The sequence below is a fragment of the Tarenaya hassleriana genome, unplaced genomic scaffold, assembly GCF_000463585.1.
Source record: "Tarenaya hassleriana unplaced genomic scaffold, ASM46358v1 Cleome75, whole genome shotgun sequence".
In the NCBI taxonomy this organism is placed as follows: Eukaryota; Viridiplantae; Streptophyta; class Magnoliopsida; order Brassicales; family Cleomaceae; genus Tarenaya; species Tarenaya hassleriana.
In genome coordinates, this window is record NW_010970030.1 from 45,233 (window position 1) to 72,779 (window position 27,547).

The 27,547-nt window shown below is 35.7% G+C and overlaps 3 protein-coding genes and 1 long non-coding RNA gene across 10 annotated transcripts; 2 read left to right on the forward strand and 2 right to left on the reverse strand.

The window, feature by feature from the left end:
- Positions 1-1,919: 1,919 nt before the first annotated feature.
- On the reverse strand, positions 1,920-5,375 carry LOC104801765 (probable splicing factor 3A subunit 1). 3 transcript variants are annotated; one of them, XM_019201108.1, is made up of 3 exons: positions 5,227-5,375; positions 2,675-4,801; positions 1,920-2,529 (listed from the first exon to the last, which is right to left on the reverse strand). In XM_019201108.1, the coding sequence occupies exons 2-3, from the start codon at positions 4,796-4,798 to the stop codon at positions 2,257-2,259; spliced, it is 2,397 nt and encodes a 798-aa protein (XP_019056653.1). In that variant the 5' UTR covers positions 4,799-4,801; positions 5,227-5,375; the 3' UTR covers positions 1,920-2,256. The 3 variants fall into 3 exon arrangements, with proteins under 3 accessions (XP_019056653.1, XP_010523415.1, XP_010523414.1); XM_010525113.2 differs by having other exon boundaries at positions 2,675-4,798; positions 5,221-5,375; XM_010525112.2 differs by having other exon boundaries at positions 5,221-5,374.
- A 4,384-nt stretch (positions 5,376-9,759) lies between these two features.
- Positions 9,760-14,672, forward strand: LOC104801846 (protein indeterminate-domain 5, chloroplastic-like; the record flags this gene model as incomplete). Its single annotated transcript, XM_010525230.2, has 3 exons — positions 9,760-10,289; positions 10,639-11,035; positions 13,694-14,672. Coding segments are annotated over exons 1-3 (1,548 nt in total), but the record flags the coding sequence as incomplete, so codon positions are not given.
- A 1-nt stretch (position 14,673) lies between these two features.
- On the forward strand, positions 14,674-15,994 carry LOC104801766. The gene is made up of 2 exons (XR_769931.1): positions 14,674-14,758; positions 15,772-15,994. It is a non-coding gene; the product is annotated as an uncharacterized LOC104801766 (long non-coding RNA).
- Positions 15,995-19,980: 3,986 nt separating this feature from the next.
- LOC104801767 (protein indeterminate-domain 4, chloroplastic-like) lies at positions 19,981-23,917 on the reverse strand. Of its 5 annotated transcripts, none has more exons than XM_010525117.1 (4): positions 23,838-23,917; positions 23,211-23,394; positions 22,464-22,860; positions 19,981-21,085 (listed from the first exon to the last, which is right to left on the reverse strand). In XM_010525117.1, the coding sequence occupies exons 2-4, from the start codon at positions 23,368-23,370 to the stop codon at positions 20,179-20,181; spliced, it is 1,464 nt and encodes a 487-aa protein (XP_010523419.1). In that variant the 5' UTR covers positions 23,371-23,394; positions 23,838-23,917; the 3' UTR covers positions 19,981-20,178. The 5 variants fall into 5 exon arrangements, with proteins under 5 accessions (XP_010523419.1, XP_010523418.1, XP_010523417.1 ...); XM_010525116.1 differs by having other exon boundaries at positions 23,825-23,864; XM_010525115.1 differs by lacking the exon at positions 23,838-23,917 and adding an exon at positions 23,589-23,714.
- Between the last annotated feature and the right edge of the window lie 3,630 nt (positions 23,918-27,547).

The window sequence follows — 27,547 nt, forward strand, 5'->3', positions numbered from 1 at the left end:
CAAACTAAAAGTCCTTGTGTTTTTTTACGCGGGCTTTTGCCAAAAATCGTAAAATGTGTATATTTTTTTTACAAAATTAAAAGGTAATATATATGTATTTGTAAAATTTAAAAAGTTTCGTTTTTTTTTTGTGATACTCCATATATTATACATTTATATAATTGCAACAAAAAGAAAGAGTTGAATAAAGAAGAGATGTATTGTAACAAAGGGAGAAAGGGACAGTGACTGTGTCGCTCGTAAACAAAACCGCGTTTCCCCCCTTGAAGCCGAAGAAAGAAAGAATGCGACCATTTCAAACTCCGTACAGTAAACAAAAGGGATTAAAACCCTTGAATTTTTTTTTTTTTTCCTGGATACATGAAGAAAGAACAATTCCACAACGCTACTATACGTGAATATACAATATACAATATATATATATATATAGGCCATCCACGCGTCTAGGAATTGTAACGCGTAAATTCATTCACAGATATCTCTATTAGTATATAAAGCTTCACGTCGGCACTCTCTGCTGGATACAGATCTACCATCTATTATTTCTCCAAAAAAAAAGAAGAAGAAGACAACCACTTAGCCATTGAACCAAAGCGAATGACGACATTCCGACAACAACCTCGTCTGGTCCCAAAGAGAGGACGAGTTCTCAAGACTGTTCTCAAAGCCATCTTCTTCTCTTGTCTCTGTTCCAGTAAACATAATAACAAACCCTCTCCCCCTTCTTCCTCTGTTTTTCCATCTTCCTAATACAAATTACAAAAGCGGTCTCTCAATAATTCCACCTCTCTTGCAATTCCCCCCCATTGTTGGGATAGCTTCTTTCAAAAGTAGATGCTTGTCAAGAACAGAATAATCTTTCAAAACCCTTTCCCCCTTTTTTCCCTTTGTCTTCTCTTCTTCAGTCTCACAATAGAAGGCGCATTTGTTCGGCGGATCAAAGGGCTTGCTCGAGACTCGGATGAATCTTTTGTCTCGTAAAAAGTCACTTGCTTTGTGACCTTTTTCCTTCCCAAAACAAATGTATCTTTTTGTTTTTTTGGAAGCTCCCTTTCAGTTCTCTAGATTGTTGTAGCTTGCATACGTTAAAGTGTTGCAATTGTGATCTAGAGGTCACGGGTTCGAATATTGGAAGCAGTCTCTTGCAGAATATTCTGCAAGGTAAGATTAGCCTACACTACACCCTTAGGGCGCAACCTTCCCCGAGATCCCGCTCAACGGGATGTTTTGTGCACCCCGCTGCCGTGCCGTGCCCTTCCCTTTCAGTTCTCTATATTGTTGTAGTTTGATGACTGTTGTAACGTTTTTGTGGGGATTGTAGACATTGTTCGTTTTACTGTGCCAAAGTAATTACTTGTGCCAAAAGGTGAATGAACAAAAGGAGACAACAAGAAGAACTCAGTGTTTCTTCTTGCCCTGGTATTGATCAAAAGCATAAACTAGTTAGGACACGTTATACTCAATGCCCCCCATAGCTACATCAAGAATTCCCGATGAATGAGAATACCTAAATCCAAATTCGTGGAGAAAGAGGCTTAAAACTCTAGAGCATTAATCTATGACATCTTCACCCTTATGAGAACACACCAACCAAAGCATGAATTGTCAAACAGCCCTACGCTTATTAAGACATCCGTTCAAGTTTTTTTTTTTAAAATCAAAACCCTACTCTTAAATGTCTAAATCATCATCGTGGTAAGGGTAATGGTTGCATACCTGCAACAACGATGGAAATAGGATGAGCAGGTGCACCTCATCCAGACGGACATGCCCATCCGAACATCTAGTGTCAGTGCAACAGCCTTCCTACAGAAACGAGAACCCAACTGTACCACAAGCTAATAACCAACACATGTGAGATCACATAATCCAGAGAGAGATTAAAAAAACAGAAAAATCAAACAATGGTGAGGCTAAAGTGTTCCCAAAAAAGCTGAATTAAAAAGAACTAGGATTGTTACATAACACCAATAGTTGCCTCAAAAATAGCTGCAAATGCAAAAAGGAAAGCAGTTAGTAACAGAAGTAGACAGACAATACGGGTTTCATCTAAATGTCGGTAACAACAAGAGTCTCAGAGTGACAACTCTATTGTAGATATGAGATGAGAGTAGAGAACAATGATCTCAAACGGCAAAGACCAATACATCTGATGGTATGAGTAAACATCAGATTAACTGGGAGTAGAAATCCTTCTGCATGAGCATGCGGACTATTTCCTCATGGTGAAGACCAGTACTCGAGCTAAAACCCTATTTATCTCTTTCTTCCACCACGTTCTCTCAGAGAGAGTGCTAGGGTGTCTCCTCCACAGACATTGTAATGAGCAAGAGACATGTTGTCCTTGAGAAAACCGGCTTTTCCACTTAGTTTCTGTTTGTTAGCGGGAAGTTGTATCTCCCCTGCAATTTTCTCCTTCAAACTGCCGACAGTTTCAGACAGTGTTTGCACTGTGATTTCAAGAACCTGCCCTTTGAGGTTCTGCCCGTCATCCACGTTGGGTACAGACACCTTGATGGTAGCCGAACCCTACAGGTCACGACAATAGAGAACAAGTCAGCACATACATACGAAAGAGAGCTGATGTAATGTCAAAAAAGCACATGAAGAAAACCACGATATATCTGGAAAATGAAAAATAAATGGAAAAAAAAAAGCAAAGAAGAAGGCATACCAGATGTTGAGCAAGAAATTGCTCTTCCGGAATAAGAGCTGACTCATCAAGTTTCTGTTTCTTCGGCTCGGGCTCCTCTGGAAGCGGTGGCGGTGCCTCCTCAGGTGGTGGAGGAGGAGGAACTCCAGGCATAGGTGGGGGTTGCATCATAGGCATAGTGGGTGGTGGCGGCATAGAAAGAGTGAAAGGTCGAGGAACTGGAATATGAGCAAATTGAGAACCTGGCGGGGGTGGCACGGGCATACCATGTTGACCCATGGATGGTTGCATACCTGGTGGCCGATTGACAAGCATTGAAGGCTGTCCTGATGCCATCGGCATCGGAGACTGAAGAGCTTGATGCATGGATGGCATCATTGGAATGCCAACAGGCCTCGGTGCACCAGGATATTGAAGAGAGGGAGGAGGAATCCGGGGGAGATTCAGTGTAAGACCAGGAGGCGGTGGTAGTGGCCTAACTGATATAACACCCGGCCGGAGAGGAGGAGGAGCTGCTGGACCAGGGAGATTACTACTTGCATCCCCAATAGCAGCATCACCTTGATCTTCTCCATTTGCACTTTGCGTCAATGCCTGATTTGCCGTGCGCCCAATGCTTCCAGTGTGGCCATCCCAGATTACCTGTTTTGGTTGCTCGTCCTTCTTCTCAATCTCAGCCTTGACAGCATTTGAAACCTCTTCCTCGGTGGTTCCAAAGATATCGGGACGTGTACGAGCAAGTCCCACTATATTTCTTGCAATCTCGTCGTCTTGTGCAAGAGTGGTTTCCCGGATCTTAGCAAACATCCTATCTTTCTGCTCTTTGTACTTGGGATCGATGAGTGAAATCCTCATGTGTTCAGACATCTCGCTGATAGGAATGAGCTCACCCGTTATTGGTGATACCACAAACTTTGTCGGGTCTCTCTCGGCCAGGATTCTTTCTTCTGGCCTCTTCCAGTTCCTAACAATTCTCATGGGTGGTTCTGGTTCTTCTTTTACATTATCCTTCTGCACAGCACCATTCTCTTCCAGGTTAGCAGCTCTCATACCTTCTTCAACAAGCTTAACTTCTTCTTCATCCATTTCCATCTCGACCTCTTTTCCAGGCTCAACAATTTCATCTTCTTCCATTGCTGATATCTTGCTTCTCCTTATAACCTCCTCCAGTGTCATAGGAGGTGGTAATTCGTCATCCTCCTCGTCAACAAAGTCTATTGTCTCAACAACAACAAAATCGTGCCAATCAATCGAAGCCATCAGATCTCTCTCCAGCTGCTTCTCATCCTCTTCTTTCTGCCTTTGTTGTGCCTGCACACGTTCCCACTCAAGACGATGTGAACAACGCCTAAGCACTGTGGTCATGTCGGGAGCACTCTTTCTCAGTTTTTCTATAAAATCCTTGGAAGGCATTAACACTTCTGAATAAGCATCGACCAAATTAGTGAAAAAAGAGAACATGCTATGGGTAGGCTTCAGAAAATGAAACTGAGGATTGCTAATCTCTCTACTCGTCAGCCCCGTCAAGAACGATTTCCCGTTACGTGCAACAAACTGAGCTGTGAGCTTAATGATATCCAGTTCCTCACTAGTGATACCTTCAGGAAGTCTTACAGTATACTTTTCAGGCTCTGGAGGATCAAGAGGTTTAGGAGGGGCAGGCCTGAACTGAGCTTGAAGATCGGGTTTGGCAGCTGCTTCAGCCCCATCAACAGCTGCAGGGGCAGGTTTGGCCTCTGGAGCAGCCGATTCACCAGGCTGCTCAACCGAAACTTGATTCTGAGCACGAAACTCAGACAGTTTATGCTCATAATAGGCGTGATATGGGTCTGACCCGCTCAAAAAGTTGAATTTAGCATTGTTGGCATTGCTAGCTATAATCCTCTTCTCAAACTCTGGCCCATTTTTAGCGACGAACTGAGCTGTTTTATCGACGATATTTCTGATATCTGGAGGAGGATGTATGATTCCGATAGTCTTTGTGTGAGTAGCAACAGATGCCGGAGCCGAATTCGAATTGGTCTGCTCCACTTCTGAGTCTTTCTCTTCGTTAAACTGCTCCGTTACTTGAGAAGGAGGAAGCGGTCCGAGGTTCCCATCAGCTGGAGGAGCTTCAAGTGGCAATATGGGTGTTGCACCCAACATCTTCTACAACAACAAAAAGGACACCAAATTTAGTTTCTGAAAATCAGAATGTAGAAGAAAATAACTGTTAAGACCTAGATCGTCCAAACTATTATATGAACGAATTTAACTGTTAAGACCATCAAAACCTAGATAAAATCAACCCCATCATTTTAAACAGGAAACAGCTACAATCCTCTCCGATAAGCAGGCACGTTTTCCGATTAACTAGGGTTTTGCCCCAATCCTCATCCCAGCTTCTCAAGGACCAAAACCCAACACATACTCCTACCCGACGACATACTACCGTAATCACTTCAAAACAATGAATCCAGACCTAAACTCTCAACATCATATAGACTGCATCTTCGTTTTTCCCCTTTTCACACCATTTCATAGAAAAGTAAACATACAGAGAGAGAAAGAGCGTAGAGCCACCATACCGTTACCGTGAATTAGCTTCGCCGCCGGGATAACCGCCGTAGAACCGAACGATATAGGCGGAGGAAAACCGAGTTCGAGATTCACAGAAAGTTCGAAGCAACAGAACCGACTAAAGGAAGAGGGGACGAAAATGTTGTTCAGGTGCAGAGAGAACTCTAGTAAATAGAGCCTTTCGTGAAACGGTCTGGATTCGGATTTGGGTTTAGTCTTATTTATTGGGCTCAAAAAAGGCCTAATAATGTTATGGGCCTAAATAAATCTTGTGGAAAGTTGTAAGGAGCCTTTGAACAATGGGTAGCTGTATCAACTAAAGCCCATTCATAAGAAAAATATAATATAAATGTGCTCTTTTAATAATTTCCATTATTTTTGGATCATTTAACAGAATCCACTAATATTTATTATATATCCATGTCTTATTTGGTTGCAAATATATGAGTTTTAACATTAATATGTGCAGGTACTTTTTAAAATTTAGTGACGAAAAAAGAAGTTAAATTATTTTGCCTTTTTGAATATTTTTACCTCATGAAATTATTATACCATATTTAATTCTACATAATAGCTCCGTCTGTTTCTCGTAGAGGTGTAAATTTAGGCCCAAAATCCGAAGTCCGACTCGGTCCATTTCGAAAATTAACGGACTTCGGATCTAAATTTTTCACTCCGAAAAAAATTGGATTTTTTGACCGGATTTAAATCCGGCCTTGGACTCGATTCGGGACAATCTGAAAATCCGATATTTTAAGAAACAAATAAAAAAAAATATTTACAAAGAAAATATGCGAACTGCCCCGATCCAAAGTCCAAAATATATAGGACCGGACTTCGAGTTTAGTTATATAGGTCCGAAAAAAATTGGATCGATCCAAAACTGAATCCGAAACCTTCGGGTCGAGTGCGGATTCGGATCGGCCCGATTGACACCCTAGTTTGTTGAGTTTTGTACGGTTGGGTCATCCATTTACATTGGGCCTGAGCTGAAGATCTGTCACTTGGGTTCATATATTTGAATATTCCTAGGCCCATATATGTGTGTGTGTGTGTATATATGTGTGTGTTACCGTGTAGTAATTAGTGGGCTGCTAAATTTTCACACACTTTATTTTAGGCCGTGAAACAAAAGACAAGAGTGGCTCGGATAAAAGTTGAAACGAAAACTATACTAAACACGTGAAAATTACTGAGACTGTCTGAGGTTAACATAGGAAAAATATGGAATAATCATTAACAAATACTTGGGGTGGGACCCACGGAATCGGACATATGAGCACGTAATTCAAAGCGAATGGTTATATTACAAATATCCGAACTCGGTCTATATATCACTATATATATATATATATATATATTATCATCTACATGTATTTTTTTATTCTGTTTCTAGGTTCGAGTTTGAAGGGGCAAAATTAAAATTCTGAACATTTTTAGATCCAATTTGTACAAATTGTTCTCTACAGATTATATATTATTTTTTTTATAAAAAAAATGTAACGCTCAGAAGCACCAATATTAAAAAGAATTTTATTCACATTAAAATGTTCAAGATGTGTAATTCAGAACTTGTCTTGCACGCGGCTAGTTGTCGTTAGGAGCCCAAAGGCGCTGTTAATTACTACCACAAAAAACAAACGAAATGCTACAATTACAGTACTGCCCATCTGGAAACAGCGTCTGCTGTGAGAACCGAAGGCTATTTTTGTCAGTTTCGGTAATAATTCGAAAACTTGTTAGGATTTAATTGGAGTAACTAACGTTCTTCTCGGATAATTATATCTTCATAACTATCCCTGCTGTCCTCTGCATTACACACACAGCCACACCATATATATATACACTGCACGTAAAAAAATATAAACCAAACCATATATAAGCATTATATATATATATATATATATATATATATATGTGTGTGTGTGTGTTTGTGTAGAGAGAGAGAGAGAGAGATGGAGGATACACTGAAAATATTCACGGGTTCAAGATAAAAATGAGTGAAAGAGTACATATCTAACTGTTGGGTATTTTTTGGTCCGAGATTCTGTGAATAAAATAAGATAAAAGACTTCATGAAGATTGTGAGTGAGGTACAACTCCTAATTTCTTGTATATTTTCTACTAGCCTAGGTTTTCCTTTTTATATTTGTGATTATGCACATAAATATTAAACTTTAGGGAATGAATGATGATAATTTTTATTTTGAGTTTTTTTTGTTTTTGTTTTAGTTTTGGGTTTGTGGTTTTTTATTTTGGTAGAATTTGTAAATTAAAAGAAAGGAAGTTTTTTGGTTTTTATTAGTTGATTTTTTTTGCTAAAATAATTTTTTTGAGTTTTTGGAAAACCTAAATTTACAGATCTTAATTTTCAATTTTTTTAGTTTTTAGGTTTTAAAATCCTCAAAAACCTCATCTCCATTCAAGTCCTTAAGTGGATAAAATTTATTTATAAATATAAATTTCTCATAGTTCCTATAATAATAATTTTAATTTTAACAAAATTTGCTCAACTAAACATGCTAAACTCTAAGCGAATTTGAGCTGTCATCAAATTACTGTGGAGAAGCAACATATATATGATTGTAAGAAAATTGTAGTAAAATATAAGATCCATTATTTTATTTGTTTTTTTTGGAGATTATGATGTATAGAGGAAGGTGAAAACGAAGGTTAAGATGTCATTGTTATAGGGAATGACAACTATCATTCCTTCTTCTGAAAATTCTTTGCTTTAAATATATAATTATATGGGTAATAATATACTTGTTATTACAAATCATGGTTTTTTCAAACTTAATAATTTTTATTCAACGATCAACGGAGAAACTTTATTATTTTATTATACTTATTTAGCGATGTAAAAGCGTTAAGATGGACAGCCCGTATATTATAATCGCGTCGGCTTGAAATCTAAATCAAACCTAAGCACAAAATAATATAATATATTACATATATAAGATGGTACAGTAAAATTTTTACAGTGGAATTCAAGTGTGGGCACTGGACAGTAGACCTGCTCTTTGAGGTGCAGTAAAATCTAATATATATATATATATGAGACTCTAACATTATCCTCTCTCTCTCTCTAAATATATTTTTTTTGATAACCTCTCTCTCTCTAAATATATATATATGTGTGTGTGTATATATAGTATGCCGATTGATTTACTTCTAGTAAATAAATGCGTGAATTTTGGAAGAATGAATAAAATACATGTAGTTAAAAAACGAAATGTCCTTTTTACTTTTACTGTACCACAAGCTGACATGCATGAAAAATATCTACAATCATTCTTCCTTGTCCTTTTTATCTCTGGAATATTTCTTTTCATTTTCAACCCTCGTTGTAATATATATATATATATACCTTTTTTTATATAAATATATATATATATATACCTACCCTTACGTACGTATACAGATATCATGTATCATGCATATATATATAATAGACAGCGCATATACATACGTAGATGTGAACATTTTAAAACCAAAGGAGGCCCATATGAGATGATGATGACGACGACGACGATGGCGACGGATATTTGTCTTTTGTTTGGGATAAATTCCCGTGATGAGAATTTTAAAACATATTTGACAGATTTTAGAAAATATCTGTAAGTTTATCTATGGGACCTGAGAAAAAAAAAATCCATGAACATTATTGTAGCAGTTTTGTAACCCATGAAATATCTGAAAAAAAAAACTTTATATATATATATATATATATATGTATAGAGGACTAGTCAATATGTAAATATGGATTTACTAATATAATTAATGTGTAATATATATAAAAATACAGCGGAAGAGAGAGAGAGGAGCCGGTGAGGGTTGTCTCACGCACCATGCTCTGTCGTTTTGCGGCAAAATGGATTGGGTCCACCGACCTCTGTAACTCTCATACTTTCTTTCTACTCTATTTTTTTTTCTCAAATTAAAAAAAAAACATAAAATCATAGCTATGTATTATGGTTCAAAGGGTTGCAAGAAATATACACACGCGCATACACATTACTTTAATACACAAAATAAATTAAATGATTTTCTGATATTTCTAATATATATATATATATATATTGAAGGGTTTGGATCAATGGTGTGAATTGAAGTAACAAGTATGTCGGTATTCTTTTTGTAACGACGGAACCCAACCACAGTCTTTAGGATGCGGTGATAAATTTTCCGATTCCATGTAATAATTTACAAATCACATAGAATAGGTAAATCATCGAAAGGGTGATAAATTCGTTGGAGAGTTGGAAAATCACAGATTTTTTAACCACTACACCACATTTACCACACTCTCTAAAGGCGAAAAGATGTCTAAGTATGTGGGTGTTTTTTTTTATGTATAGTGTATGTAATTTCATTCATTTTTTTATGTAACGTATTTAATTTCATTCATTATTTTTATGTAACGTTTACATAAACTCAAAATAATATATAGAATATTGTAGAGCTTGAACCCTCTTTGTAATTATTGCTTATATACACGTGAACATATATATGTGTGTATGTGTGTCTGATTGTAAGTGGGGTGAGATTCTTTCGTTTCACTTCCCCACTTTCTCCTGATTTCGGTTTCATCGCCATAGTATCAAATCTCTCTCTCTCTCTCTCTCTCATGCTTGTTTATTATGTTAGATATATAAATAAACTTTCGTTCTCCTCTCATTTTATTTTGGATTTGCGTTAATTACACGGAAATTTCGAGAAATTGTGAATAGCCCATTTTTAGGGTTTTTTGAGATAAGATATCAGTGGAAGTCAAAAAAGAATTTAATGTTAGGAGTTTCTTCTGGGTAGTTTCATCTCTCTTTTCCTCTCTCTCACCATCACAAACAACAAGGAGAAGAAAAAGCTGCTTAAAAGCTCCAAATTAAAGCAGGAGAAACAGACATGGCGGCTTCTTCATCATCGGCTGCTTCGTTTTTCGGAGTAAGACAAGAAGATCAAACACCAGTTCCTCTTCAGAGTTCCTCCGCCGTCTCCGGCCCTCCTCATCCGCCGCCGCCGCCGCCGGAGGAAGGTCCGACGCAGAAGAAGAAGAGAAACCAGCCAAGAACTTCAAGCAAGTTCATCTCTTTTCTATTAATCTATATTGCCTTCTTTTTCCTTTTTTCCAGTTCACATTTTTTTTTCACGAGAAATCTTCAAAAGCAATTTTTTCAGTGGTCATATTCGTCAATTACGAGATCGAGATTTGCGAAAACAAATGATCTCTTTCTTCCATCTTGGTCATAGATTTTTCAAGAAGAAAACAAATCTTGATTTTAAAAAAATCGCAGTTTTGGTATGAATCGTGATACTTCCATGCATAACCTGAGTATTTATTTACTCCGAATCTTGAATTATGTCTTTAAACTTCTAACTCTATGTCTCTTTAATCGCACAAAAAAAAAACATCTGAAAAAAAGCAGATTCGGATGCGGAGGTGATAGCGTTATCGCCAAAGACGCTAATGGCGACGAACAGGTTCATATGCGAAGTGTGCAACAAAGGGTTTCAGAGAGAACAGAACCTGCAGCTCCACAGGAGAGGACACAACCTTCCGTGGAAGCTGAAACAGAAATCGAACAAGGAAGTGAAGAGGAAAGTGTATCTGTGTCCGGAGCCCACGTGCGTTCACCACGACCCCTCACGTGCCCTCGGAGACCTCACCGGCATCAAGAAGCATTATTACCGCAAACACGGCGAGAAGAAGTGGAAGTGCGAGAAATGCTCTAAGCGTTACGCCGTTCAATCTGATTGGAAAGCCCACTCCAAGACCTGTGGAACCAAAGAGTATCGATGCGACTGCGGCACCATCTTCTCTAGGTAATTAACTCTAATCCACACTCTATATTCAAGATTTTCAATTCTTTATATTCATTAATTACAACCCCTGATTAATCTTGTTTAAATTCATCTAGCTGCTTGCATAACATGTGTGTGTGTCTGTGTTCTTGCCCTTTGTATGTCTATGTGTCTGATTCTGCTGTTTTGTGGCCGATGATGCGGATTTTTAAGGTTTAGGTTAAGGTTAATTTGTATTAAATAAAGTTGCAATATACAAAAAATAAAAGGCCAAGAGAAACCAGATGCCTGTCCAAGTGAGCCACTAGAATCTGGTGCAAAACCATATAACTAAACGAAATTCAACATATACGTACATATGGATATATATATATATATCTGTGTTTGAACATATATATATATGTCTCTGCCTCTGTGAATCATTCTTCTTGGGTTAGGGTTTTCTTAGGGTTTCCTTCTATTTTGCCCCGAAGACTTCGATGCTATTATCACTTTCTCGTGTAATAAATGCACTTTCTTCGGGTTTTTTCTCGACGGACATCTTCTTCATTTTTTTTTGCCAGCTTAAACCCACTTTTAAAAAAAATAATAATTCAATATAAATACTAATCATTCTTCCTTTTTTTTTAACTGCGACGTGGAAAAATATGGTCATACATGAATATAAACGCATATGCATATGTATTTAAGACGTGGAATGGGTCTTTCAGATGCTTTCCAGTTTCCAGCATAAACTCAAACCATAGAATCCCAATTTCAACGTACTTTTCTTTTCTCTATCTTTGCATTGGAAACACCGCATTCACTTTGATAAAATAAATAAAATAATAACAAATATTTTCAGCCAAATTTATATATATATATATATAGGTTATAAACCTGAAATTATATTTCTTTTGGGGGCAATTCACGTGCTGCTAAGCCATGTGATATATAGAGAGGTTGTTGTCACAGTGTTCGTTCTTACGCGCGTGTAATATATACGCATGTACATACATGATGCATTGCTACATCTGCACCATATGTAACCTAACACTCCATCTTTACTTTTTCTTGTAAAAACCGTAATGCATAAAATATGTAATAAATAATTAATCAGTATATGGGTTTTGAAGTTACAATTTTGTATTAGTGCAAAAAAACTTTCGAGAAAATTAGCAATTAGCCTTTTTAATTTTCTTCCAATTTAAATCTACAGTGCACGGCCATAACTATGTCATCCTTTTTAATAATATGCGTGTGTATGCCCCAACTGCGGGTCTTGGTCTTAATGTTCATTCGGACAGCTATATAATATGTTGGTTAGAAATTTGGGACAGTCCTTTTAGTCCTGTATGCCACTTTGTATTGTGGATGTTTTTGTCTGTGGCTGTGTATATATATATATATATGTGTGTGTGTATTTGTGTATGTATATATGTGTGTGTGAGAGAGAGAGGGGTCCTGAAATAGAAAGAGAGGGATAAATAGGAGGTTCTTTCAAAGCATACTCTAGTTGCATTTATTGAACATTCGGGGATCTTGAGCTAAACAGATTCTGCTATTGATTGGTCAATCATTCTGTCTATTTTTTTGCGAAGTTGATTCACCTACCCTATTAATTTATGCATTTTTTTATACATATAGATACAAAAAAAAACTCAGTCACACACTTAAGTATATATCGTTTTGTCCCTTAAATTATCTGAGTTTGATCAGAAACCGATGTATTATATATATACAGAAATATGAAAACAAATGCTAACGGACAAGAGGTTTTTTACATTGATATATGTGATTTTTACATGTAGACAAGAATATAACATATGGAATATATTTTATTATAGAGTTCGTTTTATCGTCTTCTGTCTGTCTTCGTTGTAACCCACATGCATTGCAATATTCAAAACTATATTCGTAATATTATTGACAAAGTCTGCTTATGAATTGGGATTTTCAATACTTAGACAATTAAATTTGCTTACATATATGAATAATTCACTTTTCAATACGATTTCGAGGTTCAACATATTTTTTTTATCATCAAAATGATGTTATCTAGACCTGACGTGTTCTGATCTTCATTAAACTTTTTTTGTAATCTTCGTCTAACTTTGTACATTAATGGCGTTAAGAAGATAAGTTATTATAGTCATTATTAACACAAATGTATAATGCATGTCTGCATCAGTACGTACGAACAGACGACGTGCATCCGCAGGGTGGATGTGTGACAACATTGTAATCTTATGCAAGTGTATGCGCACATATATATATATATATATCCGTATATTTATTTGACTCCAGGTAACATACATTCATGTAATATATATATATATATATATATATATATATGTGTGTGTGTGTGCGTGCGCGCTCGTAATCAACACAAATTATGTGGAGGAGACTATACATATATATATGTATATAGGGTACTAGAGTATCTTTCTAGCTTTCCACTTTTCAAGATCCCATAATCACAAGCGAATCTATTCGTGGCTACCAGACATGATGAGCCTCTACTGTTGCATGCTTTCTAAAGTTTTCATCATATTCTCTTTTTCCTTTTTTCCCAGATACGTCGGCCTGTATATATATGTACATGCATGTATGTGTACGTATGTGTGTGTACATGCATGTGGTGATGATGATCCAATATATTACTTTCGGTGGCTCAAATAATTGTGAAAAATGTCACAGGCGCGACAGTTTCATCACACACAGGGCGTTCTGCGACGCGTTGGCTCAAGAAAGTGCGAGACACCCAACGTCTTTGACGTCCTTGCCAAGTCATCACTTCCCGTACGGACACAACATCCTCGGTCTTTCCCAAATGGGGCCCACACAGAATCTTGATCTTCACCACCACCCGAACCAAAACGTCGACGTTCTCCGCATCGGAAGCGCCGGCGACGGAGGAGGAGGACCGGCGTCTCGCTCCTCCGATCTCCTCCCTCCTCCACCTCCTCCTACCAATGCCTCCGGCTTCTTCATGCATGACCAAAACCCTAGCTTTCACGAACAAGACACGACGAGCTCTCATCACCAGCAAGGATTTTTGGCGGCGGCGAACAACAAGCCGTTGACTTTTCAACACGGTCTCATGCAGTTCTCCGACTCGCTGAACTCTCCTTCCTCTGTCAACCTCTTCAACCTCAGCTTCCTCTCCGGCAACAACAACAACGGCGCCGCCACAAGCAATGCAGCCGCAGCTTCTCCGGCCGGTAATATGATGATATCGAACCCTTTTGACCGCGAAAACGCGGTTACTGGAGGCCGAGAAGGGCCCACGAGCATCGGTCTCTTCCCAAATGGCCTCTTGAGCTCGACAGATCGCATAAGTTCCTCCATGCAAAATTCCAATCCTACCCCTCACATGTCAGCCACTGCACTTCTTCAGAAAGCGGCACAAATGGGTTCAACGTCGAGTACTAACAACAACAGCAACAACAACGTGCCCTCGATCTTGAGGAGCTTTAGCGGCGGCGTTTATGGCGAAAACGAGAGAAACCTTCAGAACTTGATGAACTCATTTTCTGCTCCAATGGATCCTGCGTTCGGTTCGTTTGGAAGGAACAAGGGAAGTAGCACTGTCGATAAGCAGAACATGACGAGAGACTTCCTCGGCGTAGGACAGATCCTACGGAGCATGAGCGGCGGCGGCGGGGGGGGTCACAGAAACAGCATGGCCAGTGCTCCGACAAGTCCTCCATTCGGAGCTCATCATGGAAGTTTCTAGAAGAAAGTCGCTAGTAAGACCATGAGGTATGCGTGTCTTTTTTTATTTAAAAAAAAAACACTCAGCGTCAAACATAATCAAAGACTTAGCAACATGAAGTCGTTATAGTTTGATTGATCTAAAGTCCCGATTTCAAACCATTTCCTCTTTTGACATATAAATATATAATTATGGTACGAGTTTACTTGCTAATATTTTGTTTTGAGATCGAACACAATATATATACAAAATGTACATATCTATAATGCACATGGTATATATATACATGTGATCTAGGCATATATAGTTTGTATATTGTTGATGTACAGTGATAATTGAGGCCACTTACAATTAAGTACCGTGGTTCCTTTTGATTTATGCATAAGATCGATGATTTTTATTTATTTATTTTGGTCCTTTGCATTCTTTTTTTAATGGTAAAAAGCTCTGAAAATATTTTTATCTGACACATTTTATCGTTTATCATTGCATAGGGTAGTCAATGAGTTGTAGAGTACAAGCAGCTTTTATTCGGATTCTTGTCTTTTTGTTTTTATTTTATTTTCTCCCTTTTTTTAATTCGCTTTTTTCTTTATCCTTTTGCCTTCGTGACGGGGGCTAGCTGGCAGTGTCACGAGTGTTTGTCCCGTGATGAATCTTTTTTTAAATATTTCATACATCTATATATACACACATGCATGTATCCATATCTATGAGCATTATTGGTGCGTGTATATACATTGTACATATATATATGGTCCTTTCATTTCTGCAGCGCTCCATGTTATAATTAAATTTCAACGGTCTAGAATCGATTTTGTTTCCACCTTAACTGTATACGTGCATTCCTACTAGGACATATATATATATATATTGTCTTCAACTTGAGTTTTGAGTTTAGAATAGGAGTTTCATAATGTATATCATGAAGTATATCAATTAATTAATTAAACCTCGCAAAGAGTTAAACTAAATCTAGAAAAAATGTTGGTACACGAGGGATGTCTGTACTTAATTAATATTGATGAGGGGGGAAATAATATGAAAACAATAATTGTAGGGACGTATGCAAAAGCGAATGAGGCATGAGGAGGTCCATCGATCGACATGCAACGAGGGGACGATCATCAATGTCTCATGCAAAAGAGGCAGAGATGAAATCAGCTCATGCCCCTTTTTTCTATGGAAAAAAATATTGATTTTCTCTTATTTTATTTGATTTTGTTTTAGTCAGAGTATATATAACCAAATCAAATCAAATCAATCCATTTTGATGTTTAGTTTGCATGTATTTTATACGTAGCTCTATAGTCAAGGATAAAAAAAAAATAATTCAAGCACAAGGTTAATAGATTACTCTCGTTTAGGGGACGACTGGTTGCACCGCCGCCACCCGCAAACGGAGTGGTTGCGAGCGATTGAAAAACTGACTGGTTGAACCGCAATCAAACGCAACCGCAACCAAACTTGTGTTTTCTAATCGCAGCTTCCAACTTGCGTTTTGGTAGCGGTTTCCGGCGTTCTGACAAAAAACTAAAATATTTTTATTAGAAATTATATAAAACATTAATATATATATTGGTGATGATTTTGTTTAGTGTTATGATTTGATATTATTTTTTAGTATTATATTTTAATAAAAAAATATAATAGTATAATTTTTAGGTTTAATAATGATTATTTTTAATAAATTTTATAATAAAATTGTTTTTTACTTAAAAATAAATTAAATTGATACTATTTATATTCTTAATTTATGATTTAATTATTATAAATTTAGTAAATAATTTTTATCAAATGATACTAAAAATTTAATTAAAACTATTATAAAAAATTATTTTTAAATTTAAAAAAAATCAACAATGGACATTGTAATTTAAATAATTTCGTTTTAAATAAATATAACGAAAAAAACTATAAGGTCCAAAACCAAAATTTTAAAAAAATATGAGATCATACTGTTTTGACAATTAAAATTCTGTTATAATTTAAGGGTTCGACTGGTTGTACCGCAGCGGTTGCGGTTGCGGGTGGTAGTGTTTTCAGAACGTTTGATAGCGATTATAAATGATTAGTACTGACTGGTTAAGAAGTTGTTGTTGATAGTGATTGCGGGTGGGTGCAGTTAGAAGTGAATGGTTTATTACGGTTGCGGTTACGTTTTGATATAAATTGTCAAAAAAAATATTATTTAAAAATAATTTTTTATAATATTTTTAATTAAATTTTTCGTATCATTTGATAAAAATTATTTACTAAATTTATAATAATTAAATAATAAATTTAAAATATAAATATTATCAATTTAATTTATTTTCAAGTAAAAAAATAATTTTATTATAAAAATTATTAAAAATAATCATTATTAAACCTAAAAATTATACTATTGTATTTTTTTTATTAAAATATAATATTAAAAAATAATATCAAATCATAACACTAAACAAAATCATCACCAATATATATATATTAATGTTTTATATAATTTCTAATAAAAATATTTTAGTTTTTTTGTCAAAACACCGGAAACCGCTACCAAAACGCAAGTTGGAAGCTGCGATTAGAAAACACAAGTTTGGTTGCGGTTGCGGTTGGTTGCGGTTCAACCAGTCAGTTTTTCAATCGCCCGCAACCGCCGAAAATCGCAATCGCTCCGTTTGTGGGTGGCGGCGGTGCAACCAGTCGACCCCTCAGTCAATCAGTACTAATCATTTATAATCGCTATCAAACGTTTTGAAAACGTTGCCACCCGCAACTGCAACCGATGCGGTACAACCAGTCAAACCCTTAATGATCGGCCCTGCGGTTCTTTGCATGTTTACAGTTCAAGAGATGTTCCGTGACTCAAATTTCTCAAATTTGAGTGTTACAGTGATAATAAGAGAACATACCAAACATATTTTTATCTCGATTTTAAATAAAAGTATGGAGAGGGGATATTCACTAGAGCTTTTCCAATTTTTTGGAAGATATAGATAAGTCAAAGTCAAGGTGAACTTTCGAAATGTAAAAAAAAACGTTTCATACAATGCTTATAGTCCACAAAAGAAAAAGCGAAAAAGAAAGCAATGTTTGTATGTATGTATGTATGTATGTATGTATGTAAGTATGTATGTATGTATGTATGTATGTATGTATGTATGTGTATGTGTGTCTTAAAGATACTCAAGATTGAAAAAATCATTCGCTTGAAAGAACCATTGGCACATGGTGTTCTCATGGTCTTAGTTTTGCTTGAATTAACGCGTTGCCTTAAATTTAAACATATTCAATATTGTCAAGATTGAAATAACGCGTTACCTTGTCGATGTGTCCATGTACATATGCTCTTGGATACCTTTTTACGTACGTGCGTATGCACATGCATATATATTGGTGACCCAATTTCGATAGGCCCATAAGGAAGTGGACCAACCATCAAACGGACGAAATATCCGAAAAAACTCGGTAGCATTCATCGACTGTTTCTCGGCAATGCCTTCACGGGTTATTTTAAACTTCGCATAAAACGACAACACTGCCATTCACATGGATCCCCTTCCCTTTCTCCCATTTTTCCTTATTAGATCCACTAGTTGGTACACAAAAATTTCTGGGTTTGTAAGATGAAAACGACATACGAATACATATAGTAATATTTAATTATAACTATCCGCAAAAAAAAAAAAAAAAAAAAAAAATGGGGGAAGTACTCCTGTTTCGGTGAATTCGGTAATATTCAATAAGAGTTACAACCTTTTTTTATTTTTACTTTATTGGTAAATAATTTCAATATGTTGTCGAATGTCTTCATAAACATTAAAACAAATCGAATTTGGATAAATCAACCGGTGAAAGGAAGATGCAAAACCCATCTCAAGTTCGAGGCTCAAGTTAGGGATGAGAAGTTAATTTCAATCATATGACTTGTTCACGGTCCGAAAATTAGTATGGGACTCGGGGCAATATAACCGGTTATAAAAAAACAAAAAAACAAAATCACACGTCATCTTATAAATAAGAAACATGGGGTGGTCGGGACATGGAAACTGCGTAGGTACAGTCAACGCGTAAAAGTGTCAACAAAGACGAAAAGAAACGAATTGAGTCGATCTTGAGAATGTCAACATAATTTGCCTTAGCTTCATCACAAAGTATCATTTATTTATTTTAACGTTTTTTAAATTAAAATTCTCGCGTATATTAGTAATTAGGTACTACTTAATCATATATTACATTGTTGGATTAGGTGGATGGATCTCTCTTAAAAAAACAATTAAGTACCAATATGTTTCTTATATCAAGATACATGTACATACAGACAGGAGCACATATTGTAATTAGTCAGTATTGGTTTGGATATTGTTTTTAATTATAGGATGTTAACTCATTTGAAAAAGAAAATAATTTTATATCTTTTTCACACAATATTTAAAGAGGAACATTTTATTTCTTACTTTATTGTCTCTCTAATCTTGGCATTTGCTTCACTTTACAGCCAAATTATAATACAATTATGATTTTGTAGTGAACTTATGGGGGTTGCCGTAACCTACAAAAAAGGACATAAAATACTTCAAGTTCAAGATATAGATCCCTTTATCTAATAATAATAATAACAGATAATAATAATAATAATAATAATAATAATAATAATAATAATAATAATAATAATAATAATAATAATAATAATAATAATAATAATAATAATAATAATAATAATAATAATAATAATAATAATAATAATAATAATAATAATAATAATAATAATAATAATAATAATAATAACAACAACATGATTATTAAATCTTTTGAATAATGTTGGAATGTTGGATGTTTCTGTTTGTACTATGGTCTCTCTCGGAATATATCCGATCCGGTTGGTATATTATTGTCGACAAATATATCTTCGTATCTGCTCATACTTGCATGTGCAACGTGGGATGTGATGTGCTACTAAACTTCGGATTTTAATATATATACATATATATATATACCAAGTTTCATATACGTGGATATTTGCAGGCTATTACGTGGAATCGGATGGTTTATCACCGCGCCCGAAGAGCTGTGGTTGGATTCCCGTCGTTACCAAAAAAAAAGAAAAAAAAGATTCATATATCGTTGACAATTTGTATATACAGGGCACAAAATTACCGTGAGTTGTTACAGATTGGAGTGGATCCAACGAATTAAATATTGCATGGCATAGTTTTATCCCTCAACCAACCCCATATATATAGAGTTACTAATAATTTGGAAATAAAAAGAGATTAAATTGCAGCACAACTAAGTTTACCAAGTAGCTAATTAACTTAACATACGTTGTCAACAATTGAACAACATTTTTACCTGCCCTAAAGCCACAGCCTCAAACACTTCATTTCTACATTTGAAACAACAGAGAGGAACAATTCAAGTAACAAAAACAAGAAACGAAACTATATTCTTCTTCTTGTAACCTAAAAATTCCGAAATTTGAAGCTTTTCAGAACAGATTATTGGGCTGAGAAAATTTCATACCAGCCTCCAGAGACCGGTGGTGGTCGCGGCCATTAACCCCGAGAAAATCCAACGTTAACTTTCCAGAGCCACATATATCAGCGTTATCATCACAAAAGTGAACGTCGAATATACCACCAGAGCCACCGCCATCACTGGCAAGAGAGTTCATTAGGCCTTGAAGATTGTCGTTATCGTTTTCCATTTGTCCTCCGATGTTTTGAACATCGGCTGCATTCGAAGAAGAAACTAACCCTCTTATCAAAGCAGAAGGGTCGTTGTTGTGAGCGGTCGAACCCATCTGAGTAGCTCTCTGAAGCAGAGCAGCTGCGGATATGTTAGACGATACGTTCAAGTTGTCCTGATGTTGATGATGGACCAAACTGCCGCTGTATGGAGAAGGAACATTTGTTTGGGAGTTCTTGGCATTGATTTCTTGAAAGAATCCGACGTTGAAGAAGTTGTTGTTGTTGTTGTTGGTTTGGAGATTAGTGGGATCCAACTGAAGCTGGTTAAAGAAACTCGGATCGTTCCGAGTCATCAATCCTTGACTCGACGGACATTGCATGAAGAAAGCAGATGAATTAGGGTTTGACGTCCGAGGGACAAAGTCTCCGAACTTATCGGCCCTGTTCATACCGACGCCGAGTCTTTGCATGTTGTCGGGAAAGGAACGGTTTAGGTTGTAAACTCCGACAGGGGTAAAACTGGAATTTGTATTGTTATCCATGTTTTGGGATAGAGCTCCACCGCCGAGTCTCGGTCCGTACAATCCAATCCTGCCACCGCTCCCGGGGGCGGCAGCCATTGCCGTAAAGCTCACGGTAGGGTTTCTGAGGGTCTCTTGCATCAACGCGTCGCAGAAAGCTCTGTGAGTGATGAAACTGTCGCGTCTACAAAACAAATAAATTAAGCGTTTAATTTTTGGATGTTGAACATTAGCATTTAATCGTGCATGCAAAACAGATAATATTGACCATGCATGCAAGATAATTGATTATACATACAAGTAAAACCCATAATTACTTCAGTCGCAAGCGTATTATAGGTGCATAAGAGTTGGAATTTGGACCCAATAGTTAAATTGATACAAACAAACCTTTCATGTAACTAATTAAGGCAATCCATTTACTATGAAAAGGTGCATATATGTGAACATATATACATTTGACAAATACAAATATATATGACTTTCTACAATGTGTTGAATTTATGTTTATGATTATCATTATCATTATTAGTTCCTCATAGAGAACGTGATAGAGGAACCGGGGAGATCGAGTCGCTTACTTGTTTGGTGAAAAACATTCTTCAATTAATGCAAAACCCATGAATGTCACGTAAAGTCTGTCACTCGCTGTAAAGAATATTTTACTAATATCATGAAAGAAGAACCCTAAAAAAACCTAGTAAGTGCCCATCAACCACTGCTCCTTTCACTCTGACCATTGTTAATTAAGAAAAAATAACTCTCTTCACCCAAAACAACACACACTCACATGTATAGATGTATACATATATATATATTGTGTGTATATATATAGGGACAGAGCGATGGGGTCCATAAGAAGAGGAGTTTCATGAAAAAGGGAACCTGTGAGGGGAAGAAGAAGAAAACAAAAAGGGAAATGGAAGCAAATCCAACTCACATGCGACCAAATTTAGCATCAGTTATTATTTAGCCTTTTTTCTCAGTCTTTCTCTTTTAACCACCCAAGAACAAACAAACAAATACATTGATATATATATATATATATATATATATAACAAGCTGTACGACTGTATACGTCCGGCGGTCTCTCCGAGGTTAAAAATCGATGTTCTATATTATCAAGATCTTATGATTTTGTGTCGGTCAGTAAATAAACGAAATTTTTAACTTGTACCTTAAGGTATATCTTATTACAAGACAAAGTAGCGTCATTAGTCAATTTGAATTTTGTGATGCGACACAACAAGAAAGACGTGCATTTTTTTCTTACCTAGACGAGAGGGCATTCTACACAAGACAAATCATACTTACAAATATACACATGCATGCGCTTATACAATATTAATTTACCATTTTTTTTACTTAATTAGTAATTTTGCCGGCCCCTCTTCATTCACATCGGTAGTATAAAATCTCACCACGGTTACATAACCGATGTGGAATTTCCATTGGTTGGTTCCCGACCGACTCTAAATGTATTGACAAAAAACGAAAATACGAAGAATATATATATATATATATATGTATATATTGAATCAAATACTGAAAAAAATACTTACCTAGAGAAGATGGTGCCGCAGTCGCATCGATACTCTTTGGTACCGCAGGTCTTGGAGTGGGCTTTCCAATCAGATTGAACGGCGTAACGCTTAGAGCATTTCTCGCACTTCCACTTCTTCTCGCCGTGTTTGCGGTAATAATGCTTCTTGATGCCGGTGAGGTCTCCGAGGGCACGTGAGGGGTCGTGGTGAACGCACGTGGGCTCCGGACACAGATACACTTTCCTCTTCACTTCCTTGTTCGATTTCTGTTTCAGCTTCCACGGAAGGTTGTGTCCTCTCCTGTGGAGCTGCAGGTTCTGTTCTCTCTGAAACCCTTTGTTGCACACTTCGCATACGAACCTGTTCGTCGCCATTAGCGTCTTTGGCGATAACGCTATTACCTCCGCATCTGGTTCTGTATATTCACAATTGAAATATTAATCACCGGGAAAAAACGAGATAATTATGGAGATACTTATACATGCAGTCGTAGAAACACAAAATTTTTGCATATGCCGAGGATATTTAATGAAAACCCTAATAGAAAATCGAGTTAGGGTTAGAGAAATTTTTTCTCTTTCTTATCTAATTGCCCTCGCAGAAAGAGTTATCATCAGCAAACTTTTATATATTTGTATATGTCTCTAATACAATCATAATTTGGCATTTATGTACTTATATTATATGGTGGTATTATGATGTACACATACATAATTATATAAATTTATATGTATATATAGATATGTGTGGAATTGAGGTACTTGCTTGGATTTCCAGGTTGGTTTCTTCGTTTCTTTTGTGGAGCCGAGGGGATTTGAGGTTGCATAATCGTCTCTTTAGGGTTAAAGTCGTTTTCTCCGCCGGCGGGACAGTGGAAGAGGAAAGGCTGAGCAGAGGATGACGAGATTGTGTAAGATGACGACATCTTGGCAACAAGCTGTTTCTATATCTACAAATCAAAATTATAAAAAAGAAGATAAGATCGTAGCAGAAGAAAACGAACGAAGCGTTAAGAAGGGGAGGAAGAATCCATGGATTGATGTCATGAAAATTCGCTAAGGGACATGGATAAAAAGAAGAGGAAAATCAAGGGTTTTGTAAGTTTTTGAAAGAGGAAGAAACATTCTAAGTTCTTTTTTGTACCTTTTGTTTGGAAAATTCTTGAGATTGGAAGAAAGAACCAAGGAGAAAGAGGTCAAAAAAAGGGAAAAAAATAATATAGGAAGCAACAAAGAACCAAGAGATGATGATGATAATTAAAGAAGAAGAAGAAGAAGGCGTGGAAGAAGAAGAAGAAGAACAAGGCATGCAGCCAAATATATATCCATATATATATATATGTATATACATGTGTCTGTATATATACAAGACACACATACCTTGAAGCCCTACCTCTCTCTCTCTATCTCCCTCTTGTTTTCTTCTTCTTATTTTATCTTTGATTGAATCATATGTGACCTTAAAATATGCAGGCAAGGTCTCTCTCTCTATGTATATAAATATATATATATATATATATATGTATCTATATATATACACACACATTCTTTAATTTTAAAAAATGAGGGAGGTATTTGTAATTACCACAAGACTTAGACGGTTTGAATGTCGCTGTTAAAGCGGTGAAATGTGTCAACATGCGGCGGTGGCCGGGGGCCACATCTCTCTCTCTCGATTCGTATCTTTTTGGTGGCTTGAAGACAAAACCCTCGCTTTCTCTTCATTTAACCGAGCCTTGATCTTTTGGTAAAACTTCATCTTTTTTACGTGGAATAATGATACGAACGTCTATGCTCGTCACGCACACTCTCGCACAATACACACGTGCGCTCCATGCGTACTGTAGATACGCGTGTCATATTCTTTTTTTGGCTTTATATTTTGATGATTAAAAAAATTAGACGTGTTTTTTTTTAACGATGGAAAACCTCTATCCTACAACCCTTCGGGTCGGACATTGGACACCGCAACACCTCTCAGTCCATGGGCCGGACGAGAACGACATCAGGACAACATCACGGATCTGAGAAAACCCACCGCCCTATGCAGTAGCCGGCAAACTACGTAGAGCAGATAAACCAACCTCGTAAAGCTGACCGGCTCAAGGAGAGTTTCCATACCTAGGTTTCGAACCCACGACCTCTTGGCAGAGAAGAATTGTCACTAACCACTAGACGGGGACTCCCACAATTAGACATGTTGTTCAAACCAAGTTGATGATGATTATCAATAGAATCAAAACAAAATATATACGAAGAAAAAAAAAAGAGACGGACAGATTTTGTGTAACGACGCATCAAATTAATTAATACCTAAGAACTCTTTTCATATCAAGGGTAAGACTAATAATTATTCATGATTTTATATTAAAGGTATATTACAATGAAAATTTGGAAGCCAAATTAGTTGGTGGGTCATGTTCAAAATACTGATTAGCGTCAGTTTTTTTTTAGGGAAAAAACCCTAAAAATTCCTGAAGTTGTATTTTGGAGTAATATTAATTCCTAAACTTGTAGAGATGCCTATTAATTCCCAAACTTGCAAAATTGAACACGTTAAATCCTGAACTTGTTAAACGGTTCCATATTCGTCCATAACGTTATTTGGTAAAAAAACGAGTTGACCGATCCGACGTGGCGCGCCACGTCACACGCCACGTCGGATCGGTCAACTCGTTTTTTTGACCAAATAACGCTATGGACAAATATAGAACCGTTTAACAAGTTCAGGATTTAACGTGTTCAATTTTTCAAGTTTGAGAATTAATAGGCACCTCTACAAGTTTAGGAATTAATATTACTCCAAAATATAAGTTCAATTTTTTTTAGGGTTTTTGTGAATAAAATATAAGTATCTTTTAATTTCTAAATTGTTTATGAATTGTTTTAGAAAAAATTATATTAAAAAGAATATAATTTCCGTCAGAAAATTTTGAAAAAAATGAAAGGGGTAAATAACGTGGACCCACAAAACTTATATGCTTAATTAAGACATGCATTTTTTAAAAATATTCTCCAAGTAGAAACTAATAACATTGCCAAAAAAAAGTCTCAATATTCAAATGAATATTTTTTCAACTTTTATTTCTTTTCTCTCAGTTTGTGAATGAAAATAAAATTATCTTTTGAATAAATATTCATTTATCGTAGAAATTATATGAAATTTAATATGATTTTCAATCTCGTTAGGAAGAGTAGAAAGAAAAAAAAAATTATTTGAGTACAATTTAGCATTGACCCGAAAATGAGAACCACTAATTTGCCAAAATAAAACAAGGTAAATAATAATTAAATAAAAGTTTTGTATGAATAAAAACAAAGTAAATAAATAAATAAACAGGTTTTTGGATAAGAACGAACCGTTGATTAAATGTTTTGTTAATTCAATTGATTTAACTTAATTTAGGGTCATTAGAATAATCTATTTAAATAAATAAATTACATTGATGTGCTCGATATGTATTTCTTCCACAACATTATTTTATTATCTTATTTTTAGTTTTCACAGTTTGATTATATATTCATGACTATTAAAAAATATATTTGATTTAGAAATATTCTTTTTAATATAAATTTTTCTAAAACAATTCATAAACAATTTAGAAATTAAAAGATACTTATATTTTATATTCACAAAAACCCTAAAAAAATTGAACTTATATTTTGGAGTAATATTAATTCCTAAACTTGTAGAGGTACCTATTAATTCCCAAACTTGCAAAATTGAACACGTTAAATCCTGAACTTGTTAAACGGTTCCATATTCGTCCACAGCGTTATTTGGTCAAAAAAACGAGTTGAAACCGAGTTGACCGATCCGACGTGGCTCGCCACGTCACGCGCCACGTCGGATCGTTCAACTCGTTTTTTTGACCAAATAATGCTATGGACGAATATGGAACCGTTTAACAAGTTCATGATTTAACGTGTTCAATTTTGCAAGTTTGGGAATTAATAGGTATCTCTACAAGTTTAGGAATTAATATTACTCCAAAATAAAAGTTCAAGAATTTTTAGGGTTTTTTCCCTTTTTTTTAAATAATCGAAAAAATGAATTAAAAAAGGGAAAAAACCCTAAAAATTCCTAAACATGTAATTTGGAGTAATATTAATTTCTAAATTTGTAGAGATACCTATTAATTCCCAAACTTGCAAAATTGAACACGTTAAATCCTGAACTTGTTAAACGGTTCCATAATCATCCATAACACTATTTAGTCAAAAACACAAGTTGACCGATCCGATGTGGCACGTGACGTGGCGGTAATTTTCTGAGTTGGCACGCCACGTCACGCGCCACGTCGGATTGGCCAACTCGTTTTTTGACCAAATAGTGTTATGGACGATTATGGAACCGTTTAACAAGTTTAGGATTTAACTTGTTCAATTTTGCAAGTTTGTGATTTAATAGGCATCTCTACAAGTTTAGGAATTAATATTACTCCAAAATACAAGTTTAAATTTTTTTAGGATTTTTTCTCTAAAAAAATAAAAAGATAAGATAATAGTCTAAGTAAGTAGTATTGCTACTGTAAACTGTCAAACCATGATATAGCCTGAATCATATAAAAATACACACATAAATATATATAACGATTTTAGTTATATAATTTTAGGTCCAGATTTTAAAATCTTTTACAATAATTTCGAAATAGAGAAAATACGAACTTTTTTGAAGTTATAAAAAACATGCAATATCACGTTAGTATATTTTGCTATAATAACAACTATATTTTTTAGGGAAAAAACCCTAAAAATTCCTGAACTTGTATTTTGGAGTAATATTAATTCCTAAACTTGTAGAAGTACCTATTAATTCCCAAACTTGCAAAATTGAACACGTTAAATCCTGAACTTGTTAAACGGTTCCATATTCGTCCATAGCATTATTTGGTCAAAAAAACGAGTTGACCGATCCGACGTGGCACGTGACGTGGCGAGTCACGTCGGATCGGTCAACTCGTTTTTTTGACCAAATAACGCTGTGGACGAATATGGAACCGTTTAACAAGTTCAGGATTTAACGTGTTTAATTTTGTAAGTTTGGGAATTAATAGGTACATTTACAAGTTTAGAAATTAATATTACTCCAAAATATAAGTT

Coding starts and splice junctions, on each gene's coding strand:
- LOC104801767 (XM_010525117.1), bottom strand. CDS start 23,370: ATGTCGTCATCTTACACAATCTCGTCATCCTCTGCTCAGCCTTTCCTC. Junction 22,861..23,210: donor AAACCAACCTGGAAATCCAA/GCAAGTACCTCA, acceptor GTGAATATACAG/AACCAGATGCGGAGGTAATA. Junction 21,086..22,463: donor TGCGGCACCATCTTCTCTAG/GTAAGTATTTTT, acceptor TTTGTTTTGTAG/ACGCGACAGTTTCATCACTC.
- LOC104801765 (XM_019201108.1), bottom strand. CDS start 4,798: ATGTTGGGTGCAACACCCATATTGCCACTTGAAGCTCCTCCAGCTGAT. Junction 2,530..2,674: donor AATTTCTTGCTCAACATCTG/GTATGCCTTCTT, acceptor CGTGACCTGTAG/GGTTCGGCTACCATCAAGGT.